Source organism: Ceratotherium simum, chromosome 5 (genome assembly GCF_057802395.1).
Source record: "Ceratotherium simum simum isolate JZ-2026a chromosome 5, ASM5780239v1, whole genome shotgun sequence".
In the NCBI taxonomy this organism is placed as follows: Eukaryota; Metazoa; Chordata; class Mammalia; order Perissodactyla; family Rhinocerotidae; genus Ceratotherium; species Ceratotherium simum.
In genome coordinates, this window is record NC_141904.1 from 71,317,686 (window position 1) to 71,337,282 (window position 19,597).

Consider the following 19,597-nt stretch of genomic DNA (forward strand, 5'->3'; position numbering starts at 1 on the left):
ACACAGTACGGTAGGCGCGGGCTGCTCCTCCTCGAGCCCCGCTCGCGCCTCCTCCCCTCCCTCTTCCTCCTCCTTCGTCGCCCGCCCGCCGGCCGCCCCGACCCCAGTCCCCGGCGGGCGGGCGGAGGAGGTGGCCGCTGCGCGCTGCTGCGCTCGCCCCGCCGCCGCCCGGCGCGCCGCGATGCGCAGAGGGGCCGCTCCGCCCGGGGGCCGCCGCCGCCGCGCCGCACCATGAAGCTCCGCAGCAAGGCGGCGGCGCTGCTCCTGCTCGCGCTGGCCGCGCTGCTGCTCACGCTGCTGTCCCTGCGCGCCGGCCGCGCCGAGCCCCCGCGCCGCCCGCGCGCCCCGCGTCCGCCCCGCAGCGCCACCCCGCGCCGGGCCCCGAGCGCCTCCCGGGCGCGGGCGCCCTCCCCGGCGTCGGCCAGGGCGCTCGGAGGCGCCGGCCACCGCGTCCGCGCCGCGGAGCTGGCCGCCGGGGCGCGGCGAGCATGGAGAAGTTGGCGAGGTGAGTCGTGGCAGCCCCAGAATCCCGTCTGGGGACCCGTGTCTCACTCCCTCCATCCGTGCCAAGTCCAAGGGAGGCTTTGGGCCGGAGGAGCAGACTCCAAGTTCACCCACGGGCTTCCCACTTCTATCTCTTACCCTTTTAGATACGAAGAACCGCCTTCGTGGAGTCCTGACAGCGCAGTGCTGATAATCATGTACAGTTTTGAAAGAGAAGTGTCAGGGAAAGTGGTTTGTATATTACGTTTTTTAACTGTCAAGGCAAGGCGTATTTTTGCTTTCTTGCAAACATGCGCTCTTTGTTTAATTTTTCAAAAGCCATCATGATGCAAGAATGCTTTATCTAATTCTCATGTTTCACTGGATAATTTTTACCAAAAACTTAGATCTGATTGAGTTGGAAAGTTAGCTGTTTACCAAAGACTGGCTGCGTCTCATTAAACCTCCAGTCGCCCTGTGCTTAGAACAGAAGAGGCACTCGACCTAAGTTCATTAACATAAGTTTCTCCTTGGAGCGAGTGATGCGTGGCACGGGAAAGACAGAGTGGGGGGTTTCCCTGTTCCCTGTTCCTCATTCTGTTTCAGACTCAAGTGTAGTCCAAGAGTCCTACAAGGGAAACGTTTTAACCTTCGACATGATGTTGATTTTCTCTGCACAAAGCTTAACGCGCTGCCGCTTTTCGTCCGAGTGTTTTATCTTTGCCCTTGGGGTTGCTGGAACGCCTGCAGGTTAGGGATTTGCGTTCGTTTCCTTTGTTGTGGAGAGCTTTTTTAACAATCCCCTGGTCTTGTAGCGGGTCTGTTTCCTTTGCCCTTTGGAAGCTGTTGGTGTTTCTAACTGCAGTTGCAACGTCTGCGCTGGCTGGGCTCCTTAATTACTTGAAATGAGTTGAAGAATTTTTTTGACCATAATATGACTAAATGCATTTTGGTGCTTTTACTGTAACTAAGAGAAAAGACACGAAACCTCAAGAAGTAGCTGTGTCAGCTTTTGTTTCTCTTCTGCCTCAAAATAAATGTACAGATGGGTACTGACAAGTTTTATGGGAAAAAACCCAATGATCTGTAGAATCGGTTTTAAGTATTTACAACCATTTACAATCCCTTGTGAATGTATACTCTTTCAAGTAAGGATATTTCTGTTAGAAACTTAATAGGATTTTCCTCTCCTATATACTGAGGTTTCTTATAATGGATTATATTACAGTTCAACTACAAGTTTACTATGATTTGTAAGTTGATGGGACAACTTGTAAGGTAATAATAACTGACATCATTTAACATAGCTAACCTTGTCCAGGCACAGTGCTGACAGCAGTACATAAGAATAGTCATTGTTAACATGTACTTTATGTGTATTAACTGTGTCATCCGCTCCATAACCCTGTGATAGTGGTTCTCAAAGTGTGGTCTTTGAACGAGCAGGACCAGCATCACCTGGGGGGGGGGGTGGTCTTGTTAGAAATGCAGATTCTCAGGCCCCACCCCAGCCCTACTATATCAGAAACCATGGGGGTGAGGTCAGTAATCTGTGTTTTAACAGCCCTCCCATTGTTTCTAATGCACACCAAAGTTTTAGAGCTTGCTCTGTGAAGTAAGTGCTAATGTTATCCCCATTTTACAGATGAGGAAAGTAAGGCACACAGTATAGCAGTTTGTCCAAGTTTCACAGATAACATGTGGTAGTTAAGGATAAAGATCCAGGCAGTGTGGGCCCAGGTGGAGCACTTACCTGCTGTGCTAATGTCATACCTGCATTTCATTATTTTTCCGAGGTTTTTCTAAAGAAACAACATAGATTTTTGCAACTGTCTGATTCTTCAAGGTGTTGGGAATGTGGGGACAGCATCTTCTTGTCTTGATCTGAATAAATTGGCTCTGACTAGGAAGAGATCATGAACAGAATCCAAATGGATGTTTTAGGGAAGGACTGTTACCATGAGCAACAGTACCTCTTGAAGCCATTTTTCTTTTGAACATATCTCTTAGATTATCATGGCAATCATGGCCAACACTATAGGACTAAAGAACAAAATTTAAAAATTCAGGAAAAACAGAAAGAGCCACAGGAAGTCTCAGGCTGAAATGCATAAACATGGAAATCTCGTGTCCTCTGGAGAAGTTGACATTTTCTGGGACTTATTAATGTTTCTTTTACTACCTGGACAGAAATGGCGACAGAAGATTCTGAAGCAGAAGGGAGCAGGAGGAGAGATCTCTGCATGGACTCCTTTATTGCTTTCCTAATCCTGCCGGGGTTAAATTTTTGTGGTTTAGGAGGAATTTCATTTTAGGGAGGGAAAAGAAAGCCTCGTGTTTTCAGAAAACGAGTGCTTTAATCTCTTGACGTGGCTAGAATCCAGAAGAGATGAAGGCCCCGTGATCTCACTTCTCGGGCCTGGGGAGTAGGCAGCAGAAAGCTTGGAGTTGGATGTGACACAGTCCACCACCTGCTGACCATCCGTGGACCGGGCTGCGTTGCCTCCCCTGGGGTGCTGCTCTAAGTGAAGTTCTGCCACGTCAGCGCAGGAAGCATAGCACTCTCCTTCCACATCTTGTTTTCATTTCAGAGAAGTTTCCAGGGACTTGCCTAGTTAGCAGGCAGACCCTACAATTTTATAACTAGTCATTTGTATGCAATCTGTCCTGCAGTGGCCTGCTCCCTCTATAAATATAAAGCCGGGAGGTAAGGTCTGAGCTTTTAGGTCAAGGGTGGGATCTGAAAACGGACACCACACTGTAAGTAGGAGTTCCAGTGCACGAGAGAAATGAAATCTTCCTTCTATTTTGGTTTATTGGTGACTTATACCTGGCTGACTTCCAAAAAGAATTTGAGATGACTTACAGTAAAAAACACATATACAATAAGGCCATTGAAATAGTTATAAAAAATGAAAAGTCATAAAGAGAGGAGGGGAAAATAAGTACTGTTAGTCAAAAACTGAGGCCACTATTGTTATGAGGATTAAGTGTTAAATTTAGCTCTTAGCTTCCTGGCAGCCATGTCAAAAAGGGAATCATGATGGGCTGCCTCATTTTCGCTGAATGATAAGAGGAAAAGTTTATCGAGATGATTTGTTTTTCGTGGAACTGAATTCTAAAAGGAGAATTTTACTTGGGAATAAACTTCAAACTTTAGAAGACTGTCTTTCCAGCTTGCTTCTGAAAACTCCTCTGTGAGCCTACATATGGAAAAGGAAGTTTAATATACTGCCAATCAGTGCAATATAAAAAAGAATTTGGCATCTGGAGTCCAGAGAATTGGGTTCTAGTCCCAAGCCATTTCACCTTAATTTCCTCATCTATAAAATGAGCCAATCGATACAAAAGTTTTCTGAGATCTGTTCCAGCTCTGAAATTTGATGATCCTGTGATGAGATCATCAAGTTTAGCTGCAAAATCCCAACAAGGACTAGTGCTTAGCCCTTTATGCTGTCTCTTGCAAAATCACTCTGTTTCTCATTTATTGGCCCTAGCTAGAACTCTTACTGATTACACAACCTCAACCCTCTCCTGAACTTTATTCGTTTTCTCATGTGTTGGCCTGAATGTTGCTGTTTTCTCTTAAAATATGGTTTCTAAGGGAGACTTATGCTACCTCTAAGCTCTGTGGTGCTCCTCTGCCATTGTATTCCACAGTCTTTCAGCAAATGTGTATTGCACACATATTCTGGGCAGGCACTCACTCTATGATGGTGAATAGAGTTGCTGCCCTCCCAGAATTTTAGGGTGGAAGGGGAGACAATACAGAAACACGTTACACTTGGGAGCCTCCCCAGGGGCCCCAGTGAGAGGAAGTGTGCCTGCTAGCTCCTCAAGAGACACCATTTCCTGCAGTTCCTCTGAGATAAGTCTTCTCAGAGGGTTCCAGCCTGAATGAAGGTCTCACTAAAGAGGGATGATGTTAGATAACAAAATGCCGAGACTGGCCATCCTATAATTAGCTGGTAGCTCCCAGACACATTAAAGATCTCTAGATCTTGGGTACCATCTATGATATTACATCCTATGAGTCTTGATTCTATTCATACTCATTTTTGTTGATTGGTCCATGAGTCCCTCTTCCCTCCTCTACACGTACTGTATCAGTAAGCCCCAGTGGTTCTCTCTCAAAATATATCCCCACTCCCCCCATTTCTACTGCTTCTGTGGTTACCCCTGAGCTCCTAAACACCATGATTTCACACCTGGACCACTGCAGTAGCCTACTCTCTGGGTTTCTACTCTAGCGCCCTCTACAGTCCACTTTCCATACAGCTGCTGGAATAATCTTGAATATGTAGACCACGTCAAGTCACTTTGCTGGTTAAAGCCCTACAGTGATAGACTTCCCATCACACTGAGAATAAAATTCAGTTTCTTAGTGTGGCCTTCAAGCCCTTGCCTGATCTCAACCCCATTTAGCTCTCTGACCTCGTCACCTACCGCTCCCTCATCGTTCACTTGGCTTCAGCCACACTGGCCTTCAAATACACTGAGCTCATTCCTTCCTCAGCACTTTTTACTTGTTCCCTGTGCTAGAATGTTCTTTGCTCCCATCCTTGCATGGCTAGCTCCCTCACTTCTTTCGGGTCTATGCTTTCAGGTTTTCTCCTCAGAGGGATCTTCCCAGCTGACCTAGAAAAACAGAACCCTCCCCATTGTCTCTATCCTCCTATCCTGTTTATTTATTCTTTTAATAGCACTCATCATTATACGAACATTGTGTTTTATTTGCTCCTCTCCCTCTTATGTACACTTCATGTCTTATTAATCATTGTATTGCTGGCACCTGGAACAAGGATGATCTCATAGTAGGTACTCAATAAATATTTGTCGAATGAACTAATGAGTGAATGCAGCACCCACCTTGTGCCAGCACTATGCTAAGACTTACATTATTAAATTACATATTATTTAATAATATTCAAAACAATGCCATACCCTTTAGGAGAATAGTGAGGATCTTTAATAGTAACATCCTTAAAAGAGAGGGAATTTTTTTCTTTTTAATAGATTTTAACTTTTAGAGCAGTTTGAGATTTATAGAAAAATTGAGACAGTAATACAGAGAGTTTCCCTATACCCTGTACCCAATTTCCTCTATTATTAAAATCTTACACTAGTATGATACATTTGTTACAATTAATAAACTAATATTATACATTATTACTAATGTTTCCTTTATTTAGATTTCCTTCGTTTTTACCTAATGCCCTTTTGCTGTTCCAGGGTCCCATCTAGGATACCATGTTACATTTAGTTGTCATGTCTCCTTAGGCTCCTCTTGGCTGTGGCACTTTCTCAGACTCTCCTTGTTTTTGATGGCCTTGAGAGTTTTGAAGAGCACTGGTCAGATATTTTGTAGGATGCGCCACCATTGGAATGAGTTTGATATTTTACTCATAATAATACTGGGGTTATGGATTACTGGGAGGAAAACCATAGAGGTAGAGTGCTATTTTCATCACATCACATCAAGTGTCTATACTATCCACCTGATATATGACAGCTAATATTGGCCTTGGTCACCTGGCTCGGGTAGCGTTGGTTAGGTTTCTCCACTGTAAACATCCTCTTTTTTCCCCTTCTCCATACTGTATACTTTAGAAGGAAGTCACGGTGCACAGCCCACACCTTAAGGGTGGAGTATCTATATAAATTATTTAAAATTCTTCTGCGTGGGAGATTTGTTTCTTCTCCCCCATTTATTAATTTATTCAGTCATTGTATCAGTATGGACCCATATATACCTATTTTATACTTTGAGTTACAATCCAATACGACTTTATTTTGTCGCTGAATTTGTTTCAGTTTTGTCATTAGGAGCTCTTTCAGTTGGCTTCTATGCTCTTCTGACATACCCCCATCAATGTGTTTTTGGTTTTTGTTTTCATTTTGGTTTTCTTTGAGCACTTCCTTACTCTCTGACACAACAAGATGCTCCCAGCTCATCTTGTATATTTCTTGCTCCAGTCCTAGAATCAGTCATTTCTTTAAGGAGCCCTGATTCCTCTTATTGAAAAATGGTATTAGAAACCAAGATTTGGGCACCATGCATGCTCGTTGCTACTGGGGAGTCCTTTCGTCCTTTCTTTTAGCCTTCATGGCTGACAGAGCAAAACATATATGTGTGTAGACTAACCTGTGTGTGTACACATATCTATAAATATTTCTGTATATAACCATCTCTATCTGTGTTAAGCTAAACATGGATTTATACTGATGTCTCCAGCCCTAATCCATTACCACATGGATCGTTCTAACTTCTTTCCCTTGCTTATCTGGGAGAGGGAATGTTTTTATTTCCCAGAAGCCTCAGCAGAAGTTTTCTTCCATCTCATTGACTTTTGTTGGTTTAAATGCCTATACTTTGGATGGCAGGGCGGGGCAGCCACCCCTGGTGGTCTAGAAGTTAAGATTCAGCATTCTCACCATCACCACATTTGTTTTCCAGTCAGGGAACCACACCACCCACCTGTCGGTTGTCATACTGTGGTGGCCTCATGTTGTGATGCTGAAAGCTATGCCACTGGTATTTCAAATACCAGCAGGGTGACCCATAGTGGACAGGATTCAGCAGAGCTTCCGGACTAGACAGACTAGGAAGAAGGACCTAGCCACCCACTTCTGAAAAAACTGGCCATGAAAACCATATGAATACAGCAGAGCATTGTCTGATATGGCGCCAGAAAGTGAGAGGATGGCACAAAAAGACCAGGCAGAGTTCCACTCTGCTGTACACGGGGTCGCTAGGAGTTGGCATCGACTTGATGGCACTAACAACAAAAACGGAGGAGGGAATGGGAAGGAATGGAGGTCAGGATTGGATCAGCTAATTGACTTAAACCAAGCAAGGGCCCCTGCTTGAGTTAGGGATGAGGCCAAGACCACGCAAACCCCCATGGGGAGGGTGATGTGGTAGACGTTACAATTGGTTCTTGACCTCTATTCCGCCACCCCACCCCCAATTTATGAGTGGACGACACCTCCAGGAGATAGTCTCAGCCAGCCATGACAATCCCATCCCTTTTGTAGTATAACCTCTGTGTATCCAGGACTAAGACATTCGATACATTCATTTCTCTGGCAACAGTGATTGGTCCACAGGTGTTACATGACTCAAGCTGGCCCAATCAGCTAGAAGGAAAGGACTTATTTTACATTATTGGACAAAAGACTCTGTCTTCTAGATAGGAACAAGGAAATAAATAGTCCCAGTTACCACCAAGGTCCTTAGAGAACCAGCTTTGGGATGAAGTCATCTCTATGGGCAGTAGAGAAAGAAGGAGAGTATGGGTCCTTGAGGACGGTGCTGAGCCCCAGAATCAGCAAATCCTGAGGCCTGCACTATCTTGGGCCCTTGTGTTACCTGCGCTGGAGGTGAGGTTTCTGTTATTCACATCCAAAATCTTCTTAACTGAACCAGGTGGTTCTTTAAATCAAAACCTCAGTGCTGTTGGTGGAGAGAAAGGGGACCGGTTGCAGGGGACACATAAGAAATGAACGTCCATCACACCCTGGAACAGCCGTTTTGTGCACTTGACCTTGTCCCAGGTGGCAGGTGACTCAGGGGTAGGTTCCTGGGCCAAATTAGAGCCTTTGTTAGGGATTTTACAAATTGGAATCAGAGACAATATAAGGGTAAACTCTTTCTGGTGGCTGAAGCTATAAGATATGAGACTCAGGAATTGGCAGCCGTGTTTCTGCCACGTGGAGAAAGCTGCTCTGCGTCGAGAGTGCATGAACCTGAGATGATGTGGGGAGGTGAGAGGCAGTGCAGAGCAATGCAGAGCGACTGGGTGGGGGCGGGTCCTAATGTTGTCCCCAAGGCCATCTTCAGTCCTTTGCTGGCAGTGCTGTTCCATCCCTTTCCTGGATTCCATAAATTGAGTTTCTGTCACTCACCACCAAAGAGTCCTGACTAATTTGAACATGTAGCACCTGCTTTTAGCACCTTTGCTAAGTTCGGTACATAGAGGCCAAATAGACGCTTAGTCCCATAGAAACTCACAGGTAAGATGCTTTGGAAGAAAATTTGGAAACAGATTTATTTTCCTTGGGACTACTTCTCTTCATGTTATAATTCACTGTAAGAAAATGAGAAAATTTTTGTTATATATATTTTACCACCATTTAAAATATTTTTTAAAAAAAGAAATAATAAGAGACTTTGGTTGAAGACAGAATTCGTTTTATGTTCCTTTCCAAATCTTCCCCAGCACTTGATTTATTGCAGATTATGAAATTCCAAAAACTGCCCCTGGAAAGAGGTATTTCTTGACTTGTGCCTTTATTGGGTCTCCGTGATTTTGTGCCAGCAAAGAGTGACTTTGGTATATTTGAAGGTGATGTTTTGATGCCCTTCCATGCCCTCCTCCCCCGGACCTCTTTTGGCAACGCAAAAGACTGTAATCTTCTAGTAAAAATTCATCACGGCACAGTTTAGAATATGAGCTTTACATAAGGAACAGACAATAGAGAACACATCATCTAAAACATGATTCCCTTTTATGGGAGAGAAAACTGAGGTCCAAAGAGCTAAAATAGTACAGTAGTCCCCCCTTATCTGTACCCCTGCAGATGTTCCGAGACCCCCCGTGGATGCCTGAAACTGTGGATAGTACCGAACCCTACATATACTATGTTTTTTCCTGTACATACATACCTCTGATAAAGTTTAATTTGTAAGTTAGGCACAGTAAGAGATTACCAACCATAACTAATAATAAAATAGAGCAATTATAATAATATAGTATAAAAGTTATGTGAATTTTGTCTCCCTCTCTCTCTCTCAAAGTATCTTATCCTTCTCGTGATGTGAGATGATACAATGCCTATGTGATGAGATCAAGTGAGGTGAATGACGTAGGCATGGTGACATAGCGTTAGGTACTATTGACCCTCTAACAGTATGTCAGACGGAGGATCATCGAGCCATGACGGTGTCAATGGTTGGCTGTCAGAAGCAGACGATGTCTGTGGTTGACCGTGGGTGACTGAAACCGCAGAAAAGGAAACCTCGAATAAGGGGGGACTACTGTAATAATGCGAATAAAGTACCAAGCCCAGGACTAGCTCATGGTGGTCACTCAACAAGTGATTTGCTGTTCTGCATACTGTTATTGTCCATTGTTGCTCTATTAGTTAGGAACTGAATTATAACCAGACCCAGCTGCTGACTAGCTCTGTGGCTTTGAATAAGTCAGGCCTCCTCAACAAATCTTGGCTTTCTCGTAGGTTCAACGATGAAGTGAAATAATGCGGGTAAAATGCTGGCACGGTATGTGCCACACACAGAACGCTCAGCAAATGTCAGCCAGGGCTAAGAGGCAGATTCAGGCAGGCTTCTCTTGGGTTGTGACTCGAGGAAGTTGAGACTAGCTTCCATACATAATAAACGATACACCACTTCCAGTCTCCCAGTCCTCAGTAAAAGCTGAGGGAGTGGGTGAGGCAGGACCCTTTCCACTGCCTCGTGTAGAGTTGGGCTATTGTTGTGGAGAGTTTCAGACCTGGAATTCTGGCTATGTGTGGCTTTGCTTTCTACTCAAGGGCAGTGAGCTATTGTTTCCCAGCTTAGAAAAGCAGAGGGTGAGTGAAGTGTTCACAGGAATTAATAGGTGTCCTCAAGGAACCGAAATGCAGAATTTTGTCCGCAGACACTGCTCTTCAGGGGCCTGTGTCTCTGGTTGGCTGAACCTTTGCTCTGCATTTTCCTCTTCCTAGTTTTGTGAAAATTACAAGGACCCCAGTTGTCTGAACACTGGCCCCAAAGTAAGAAGCCTTAGTGTTCAAGTATCAGATTTTATCCCTCGGGGAGAATGGGTGAATGGAAACTGGTGTTAACATCTGAGAAGTTTAAAAAGTGTACAAAAACTTCAAATCTGGTTTGCAATAAGATAGAGTATTGACATTTAAAATAACAAGCTTTTTGCTGCCCTTCCTAGCCCATTTTTGGCATGGATGTAAAATATTTAGAGAAAAACGAAGGCTTCTGATGCATTTCAAGCTAATATTTAATAATAATGATAACAACTAATATTTAATGATGACTTAAAATATGCCAGGTACTATATGAAGCACTTCACTGCATTAGTTCATTTAATCTTCCCATCAGCCTAAGAGGTAGGTGCTATTATTGGAGAGGTCAGAACTCTTTCAGTTGCAAGTGGTGGACTCCCAGCTCGTCAGCTTGTATCACTTAATCGTCAAAGGGGATTTATTGGCTCATAAAACTGTAAAGTGCAAAGGAGATAAAGCTGTAGGCACAGGAGTGTCCAGGACGCCTACCCGTCTTGCCTCCATCTTTTAGCTCTGCTTCCTTCTGTGTGGGCCACGTTCTCAGGTACGTTTCTCTGTGTGATACTTCCAACAGGTCTGGGCTTCGTCCTCCTCCTTTAGTAACCCCAAAGGGAAAAACTTCAGCCAGCAAGAGTCCCAGGGCTGCCTCGATTGACCTGACTTGGATCACATGCACACCCAATCACTGATGGCCACCCCTGAGGGGTGGATGATTCTGCCCCTCCAAACCTCGCTGACTGAGAACAGCAGAGGAGTGGTTTCCCCAAAAGAAAACTGGGGTGCTCTTACCAGAAACTCTTGGAAATGGATGCTGGTAAGAAACACGAAAACCGAAGCAGATGTCCACTATAATCAATATGCCCATTTTACAGATGGGGAAACTGAGAGTTAGAGATGGTTAAACATTTACCCAAGATGGGCCAGCCAAGTGGCAGACCTAGAATTTGAAGCAGGGTCATGTGCTTCTAGAGCCAAAGTGCTTATCACCACACTGTACTTGGGAACAAATCTTGAAATTTGAACCATTTGATTGCTTTCTAGAATCCCTTTCAAGAAGATCCCTTTGATAAAATCTCTTTTTTTAATTTGAAGATTATTCATATTTGTAAGGAAAATAATAGGTTATAAAAATTATCCCATTTAAAAAAAGATTTTATACATTTATATATTTATATATGCACATCCATATATATTGGGTATCATTCTGGAAGACAGTATACCAAAACATTAACAGTAGTTATGGAATTGGAATTATGGGTTATGGGTGCCCCTCTTTTGTTTGTCTGCATTTTAAATTTTTCTGTGATAAATATATGCATTACTTGTATCATTGATAAAACAAGTTAAAGTTAAAGTATGACAATTTATAAATTGTCATAAAAATTAAAAATCTCGTATTGGCCTGAGGCATAGGAAGATAGAAATTAGTTGGGGAGACCATTTTTCCTCCCTTCAAGTTGGTAAGTCCTTCATGCTCTTTTTCAGGAAATGAGATAAAAGTGCCCGTTTGCAGAATCTGCAATCCTCATTCTTTTCTCTTGTATGTCACCAGCCATTTATTTCAACCTAGCACTGCTGGTTCATATTTTGAAACTTCAGTAACATCTTAATTTGAAAAGAAGAGGGAGATGGAGAAATAGAATCTCCTGTGTGTCAGGAACAATCATATAGGAAAATGTGAAGTGAGAATTAGTCCGGGCAGCATCATTTGGAGGGAGAATTGTAAACACAATTGTGCGTAACCTCAGCTAATGGCGATGGGTGGATTACAAAGGTAGAGTTGGTGAAGGTATGCTTCACCATGGGAGTTGAGCCCGGGGAAGGCTGTGAGTGGGGGGGCTGAAATCCAGTCCATGCTTGGATCACTGAGCCAGGAGCCCTGAGTAGAGATAAAGGCTTCATCTGCCCGGAGGGGTCTCCTTTTCTAACTCACTTGTGTGTGGCCCCAAATAGAACATAAGGATTAAAAGGCTGGGCTCTTAAGTCCAGCTCCCTGAGTTTGAATCCTTGCTCTGCCACTTACTAATCGTAAAGCATGTGCGTGATACAATGATGGCTAAAAGCAGACACACACGTAGACACAGACAAAATTACCAACTTTAGGCACTGGATACCTACTATGCATTAGACCCAGACTTTGCTTAGGAACACAGCCATGTTTCAAATACGATCCAAACTAAATACATACTATTATTAATTGAATGCACTTATCAAGTAATTTTATTAGGCCTCCCCACGGCAGTTTTCTGGCACTCTGTTGACACGAGTCATCTAATACCATGACTTCGAGACAAATGTCAAGCTTTTCTGTCTATCTTGGAAGAGTAATGATACTTGATTTAACTCCAAACCATGGGTCATTAAAAGTGATTTAACTGTTAGCACAGTCCTTAGCGTCATGTCTGGGTTTTTCAGTGAAGGCTCTGCTCACAGCTTCGGTGGGGAAATTTTTTGTCAAAGAATTCATGCGTTCCCAAACCCGTGGTTTGCAGGGAACTTTATGAGTGCCTCTTGCTGCCAGCACTAACGGGGATATAATTAGCCATCACCAGACTCTCCTTCTAGGGGCCGTATCAAGGTGTTTCCACTTCCTCAGCTGCCACTCTGGCCTCATTTGCAGACTTTCTCCATGTTCCAATAGCTACGGTTTCATCTTGTGAAAGATTCCACTGGGGAGAGGGATTCTGCTCATCTCTTCTTCCCTCAAGGTGATCGTATTCAACTTCCTGAAGTTCATCTTCTACCATTTTTTCCCAGACATTCCTGTGTTTCCTTCTCTATTAAAACTAGTTACCAACAGCACTGTTTTAGGCTGTATGTTAAAAAACTGAGATTTTCCGTCCAGCTTACAGGGCCTGCCGTATCGCAGCATCAGTCTACCTGAGTTAATTTAGCGTGTCAGTTAAGGAGAAGCACTGATAAGAGAGGGAACGGAGCCCGCAGAAAAGAGGGTCTGAGTAGAACCAACTACTCACTTTAATAATTCAGTGTGTTTTGCAGTTAATAGGTTACAAAGTAAATAGCACTACACATAAATGCAGTATTTCATTATTTATACACTCCAGGAATTGAAGTTTAATTAAGTCAAATGCTTGAGACTTGTAAGCAATTAAGGAGACGCCTTATCTCGGGCCGCGTGGAGGTGGTGAGACTGCTTCTCCCCCGAGCCTTCTCTGCTGCTCTGAAGATCATTTTTCGCTTGAGTACACGGTGGGCTTGAGCCAGGACAATTGGGACAGTGGTTTCCAAACGTTGCTCATTCCCACATCAGCGTCAAAATTCTAATAATATGGCTACATGACCATTGCTGACTTTAGAAGAATTTTTAAAAAATCTATCCTTGTTATAAATGTAAGTGCATTTATTTATTTAATAACAGCTTTATTACGATATAATTCAAACACCCTTTAAAGGTGTACAATTCAGTGGTTTTTAGTTTATTCACAGAGTCGCGCAACCATCCCCACTCTGATTTCAGAACATTCTCATCACTCTAAAGAGAAGCCCTGTACCCATCAGGCAGTCACTCCACATTTGCCCCCTCCCCCCGCCCCTGGGGACCACTAATCTGCCTTAGATCTCTATGGGTTTTTCTGTTCTAGAGTTTTCATATATATGGAATCATAAAACACATGGTCTTTTGTATTTTCACAAGGCTCACAGTTCACTCTCTTAAAAGTTCATCCATGTTGTAGTATGTATCAGTGCTTCATTCCTTTTTTATTGCCAAATAATATTCCATTGTATGGATATACCACATTTTATTTATCCATTCATCAGTTGATGGACATTTGGGTTGGACTTTTGGGCTATTGTGAATAATGCTGCTATGAACACCTGTGTACAAGTTTCTGTGAGGACATATGTTTTCATTTCTCTTGGGTATATTCCTAGGAGTGGAATTGCTAGGTCATTTGGTAGTCCTATGTTTAACATTTTGAGGAACTGTCAAACTGTTTTCCAAAGTGGCTGCACCATTTTACAATCCCACCAGCAATGTTTGAGGGTTCTAATTTCTCCATGTTCTCAGTGTATTTATTTATTTTTTTAAACTTTATATCATTGCCATAAATTGCCAGCAATGGCATAAATAGAAGGTAATTCTCAAATCAAACACTAGGAAAACTGAACAATGTTGTTCATTTCTAACGTGGTGCTCTTGCCTGCTGAAGGTTCTATATCTGAGGTCTGCTGTCTTTTCAGTTAAAAGGGAAGGTGAGGCAACATTAGAAAGGTGTTCAAGACATATATTAGCACCAAGCTGATACTTTCTTATTGACATTGATGAAAAAGAATTGAAGATGGAATAACTGGCACAGTCTGAGACCGCACGTTATTTGATGCGGTGTCTAAATGATAACTACCACTTATGCATCTCCCTTTTGGAACACATGGAATTTGGAGGCACTGACGCTGTATGCAAACCTGTGTCATCTGGTTTCGGCCGTCAGCTCCATGGTTATATCATACAAGTAACTCAGAGGTGACTTGGGTAGTGTTGTTATGTTTTTTTGTTTTTCTTCTCATGGTCTGGTGTTTTCTGAGAACTCTTGGGTAAATTTGAGAAACTGTCAAAATTACAACATTTTTGATAGAATAGTAGCTATTAACCCAGTAATTCCATTTTGAGGAGTGTAGTTTAAGGAAATAATGCAAAAGAAGAAAAAAAATCTATTGGCCCACACCTATTTAGTGCAAGATATATTTTTTTAATAACTGAGATCGACTGGAAACAACTAACAAAAGGGAAATGATGATAAGCTATGGTGTTTTAGTTGGATGGAATAATAGCTAGTTAAAATGATGGTTATAAAGACTTAAAAAGTAACAAGAAAAAGAGTCACATGAAAAAAGTAGAATATAAAATTATGTGTCCACCAATAATACAGCTGTAAAAATATGTACTCAATGGAATAAAGACCAGAAAGTAACACGCAAAAAAAAATTTGATGGGGCAAGATCTTTTTTATCAACTTTACTATTTCAACACTTAATGTTTTATACTTTTTAAATTGAAAGTGTACATTGTGTGTTTCATTCCTATCTTTTTTCTAAAGATAGAGATTTTTGTTTATTTACATTGTCTTATATTGATTGTATATAATGTTGTATACTTGATATAAATTACAGTGGAAGAATATGTAATCACCAGCTGAGATAAGTTTTTAGAAGAAAATAAATGAAGACCATGTCAGAATGTAAAAGGGAGGGTGCTTCTTCGATGAGGTAGTCAGGCAAGGCCATTTTGCTGTCCAAAAGAGAAGGAGGTGGCTATGCAAAGAGCCCAGGAAGAACATTCTAGACAGGACACAGTTTGTGTGAGGGTCCAGGCTATGAGCACAGCACTGGGTGTCTCGGGGAGAAAGAAGGAAAGGGTGGTCGGTGTGGAGGTCACAAAACTGAAGGGTCAGGGCGCTGGAAGCCTCTTGTAAATAGCGGTTGAGTCCCCCAGAATGCTGACAGGAACTGGGGAGGGAAGGAACACTGAGAGCGAGGAGCTCCACTCTTCAGAGAGTGAAGAGGGGTAACTGCGAAGCTGAGAGATGACACCAAGAAGGACAGGGAGAAGGTGATGGTTTCATCCACAGACTCCACTATCCAGACGTGTTCCGTGTCTGGACGTGGCAGGGAAGAGCAAGGAGGACACCAGCCCCGTCTGCTGCCCTGAGGCTCCCGGGGCAAGGGAGGAAGAACAGCCTCCACTTGGGGGTCTCCTGGCGGGGGCGGGAGGGGGAGTGGCAGCCTCACAAGGCAGCCATGTTGTCATGAATGCAGGTGAAGAGAATACTCTGAGACAAGGCTGAGGATAGAGTGGGTGTTCCTGAGAGTTTGGGAGAGAGACATGAGGGGAGAGGTCAGCTCAGATAATTAGTTCCTGGCTGTAGCTGAACTATAGGTGGCTGTAGCACAAGTGTGTTAATATGCAAACTCCAAGGCCTCACCCAAGACCCACTGAATTGGAATCTCCGTGAGCTGGGGTTTGCATATTAACAAACACCTCCGATGATTATGATGCACCGCCAGGTAGGGAATCCCCTGCCCTAGATGTTGTCTGGTATCTCTTCCAGCTACAAAACTGGAAGAATGATGAGGATTTGGATCAGGGTCCTAGCAGTGAGCAACAGAGAAGGAACGGATTCAATGAGCATTTCAAAGGATGAATCAAGGTGAGAACAGGAGAGAGGCGGAGTGAGTCCAAGGTGATTGGAAACATTTTTTAAGACCTATGTTAGGACTCTTTTTGATTGCTAAGTTGTAAGTTTGTTTGAAACAGATTTCAGCAAAGGAGAATTTATTGGCTTAGTAGATGCACCGTCTGAGGTTAGGGTCAGGCACAGCTGGATCCAGGTGCTCAAGTAATGCTACCAGAGATCTGACCGGCCATACTGTGGCTCTGCTTTCTACTGTGTTGCGTTGACTCGCATTCAGGCTCTACCAGTGTGGTGGCCAAGATGGTTACTGTCAACTCCAGCCTTAGCAACAGGTCTTTAAAAATCCTGGGCAACAAGTGTCCACTCCAGTCCTCTTTTATCAAGTCTAAATAAGAACATAGTCAGCCACCAGTCAGAGCTGTGCTACAATTCCCCGTCACCCATTCCCCACCAAAGCCTGGTGATTCAAGGGGTTAAGAAGTTCTAGGTTCGTAGACTTGACTTCCCTTAATCCTCACAGAGTCCCGAGTGACATTTGAGAGGTGCTGAGTGTGCCACTGGTAGGAGTTGGTGAAAAGCATACCATCTCAGCGCCCTTACAGTGGATTATTCATCGTGACCACACAACGCAAACGCTTATTACCTGAAGCCTGAGAGTTTTAATGTAATGTGAGAGGTAATAGAGTGGGGGCAGCAAAGGTCTCGTTAAATCCCAATCATGGATACTTGCACTACCACCAGGAGAGGCTTTTATTTGTCTTTTTTAGTACCTGTCACCAGATACCAAGAAATATTGAAGTCCCTAGCCCCTGTTTTTTGTACCTTACAGCACCGAATCACTGAAGCCTGCAAGGAAGAGAAGTGGCCTGCTGTGCTGCAGGGGGGTGCGAACTTTTTTTAATTAAAAAAAAAAAAAGTGTTTGTCAAATAGTTGGGGCACACACAAAAGATACAGATAACGTAATGAATTTCTGTGTGCCTTATGCTCCTCTTAAGAGGTAAAATTTAAGTCCCCAGAGAACACCACTATCCTGCATTTGGTGTTTATCATCCTCATGCATATTTACTTTTACTACATTTGTGTGTGAACAACATACAATGCTGTTTTGCTTGTTTTTAAGTTTCATCTAAATGGTATCCTTCTCTTGCTAGCCTTCTGTAAATTGCTTTTTTCCTCTTTTGCCTTATGTTGATACGTGACGTTCCAGCTTGTTCATTTTCACTGCTATGTTGTATTCCGCTTAAACATATCAAATATATTCACGGTTCTCCTGTGCATTGACAGCAAAGTTATTTCTACTTTTTCACTATTATAAACAGGACTGCTGTGAACATTCTTGCATGGGTTTTGTGCAAATGTGCAAGAGTTTCTTCAGGTTATATAGGTAGGCGTAGAACTGGGGAGGGGGCGGGTGTACGTGCATCTCCCTCCTGCTAGATGTTGCCAAAAGGCCCTCCAAAGGGTTTGGGTCCACTTGCACTGCCCCAGCCGTGTCTGAGCGGTCCTTCATCTCCATATCCACTCAGAAGCTTGTAATGTCCCGTTTTTATTTTATTCGTTAATTTTTGCCACTCTGAAAATAAAATGGAAACTCTTTACTGTTTGAATTTGTATTTCCCTGATCACTAAGGTTAAAACTTTTTGTTCATGTAGAAGCCCAATATGTGAAGCTAAAGCAGGCAGAGTTGGTCTGTTTGGGGGCAGGGTAATGGTTCATATTTATGATATGTAATGAACTGCGTGAAAAGTGCCCAGGACAGTGATTGGTACAATAAATATTTGAGAAAAAAAGAAAAGATATATAAACGACTGCATTTGTTGTTTTAGAACCCTTGGATGATACCTGTGTTCCTAAATATTGAGCATAATTTTAAGCAAATGGGTTTGCATTAAATCTCTTTTGGAGTATATTTTGGCTAGTCTTTTGACTGTGATTTTAGCATTATCTGTGACACATCCTTTCCCTCCGTTTATATGAGTTAGTTGGGAGTTGGCTTTAATAGCAGGTATGAAAACCCACCCACGAAGCTGAGGAAGAGAAGACACCCAAGTCCTGAAGGCAGGGTCCTCGAGTTCACCAGGCACGCTCCTGATTCAGCACCTTTGCTCTGACTGTCCCTTGGCCTGGAATGCTCCTCACCCAGAAATGCACGTGGCTCACGCCCTCACCTCCTTCAGGTTGTCGTCAGATCTCACCCTCTCAGTGAGGCCTTCCTGACTTTGCACCTATATAATATGCACCAGCCCATCAGCGGATCCGGTGTCCCTCCCTGCTCAACTGTATGTTTCCTTCATAGCACTTAGCACTGGATAACTTTCTGTGTAAGTTACTTAGTTACTATTTGCTTTGACTGTTATTTTTTTCATTGTCTTTCCCCTGTCCCTTATAGAATGTAACTTCTGCAAGGAGAGGTACCTTGGCCTGTTTTGTTCACTGCTGTTGTCCCAGCACCTAGAACAGTGCCTGGCACATAGTAGGTACTCAGTACAGATTTTTTGATTAGTAAATGGGCTGGAATTAGCAAGAAAAAGAGAGCAGAGAAGAGCATTTCTAAGAGAGAGAGAGAGAGACAATGCATGTGCCAAGACCTGGAGACAACCCAGCATGGTCCCATGACTGGAATGAAATGGAGAGTATGAATATAAGTGTAATTATGACCATGATTATGCATGGCCGTGCACCCGGGCTGGAGGTGCTGGGGGCAGTTGCAAGAGATGTAAGTAGGAGCCATGATCAGCAGTTTGGTCTTGATCTTGAGGGCAATCAGGAGCCCTTACGTGATTTTAATCCAGGGAATAACATGATCCTATTTGCATTTTAGAACATCACTCTGGCATCAACAAGAAGAAGTCAGAGGGTGGGGGTTAAGGATAAGATTGGAGGCAGGTGGACCATCTAGGGAGCTGTCACAGTGATCAAGGTGAGAGAAGTTGGTGGCCTCTTCAGGTAGCAGGTAGCAACAGGGGGATGAAGAGAAATGGACAATTTCAGGAGCTACTTAGGATATCTCTGCTGTCTTTTCCTGTGATCCTCGAAATAAGTGGAATCTGAGTAACTCTGCATCTGGGCTTAGCTGAGCCTGAAGGCTCTGCTTCTACTAAGCATGCTCTTAAGTAATCAAACTGGAAAACTATCCAAAGTGCTCCACCCACATCT

General features: G+C 43.3%; 1 protein-coding gene across 1 annotated transcript in view; it reads left to right on the forward strand.

Annotated features, from left to right (window-relative positions):
- The first annotated feature begins 203 nt into the window (after window positions 1-203).
- Window positions 204-19,597, forward strand: part of GXYLT2 (glucoside xylosyltransferase 2) — an 83,647-nt gene continuing 64,253 nt past the window's right edge. Inside the window, 2 exon segments of the mRNA XM_004419924.3 lie at window positions 204-328; window positions 331-505. Coding sequence (XP_004419981.2) covers window positions 232-328; window positions 331-505 — 272 coding nt within the window. The 5' untranslated portion in view covers window positions 204-231.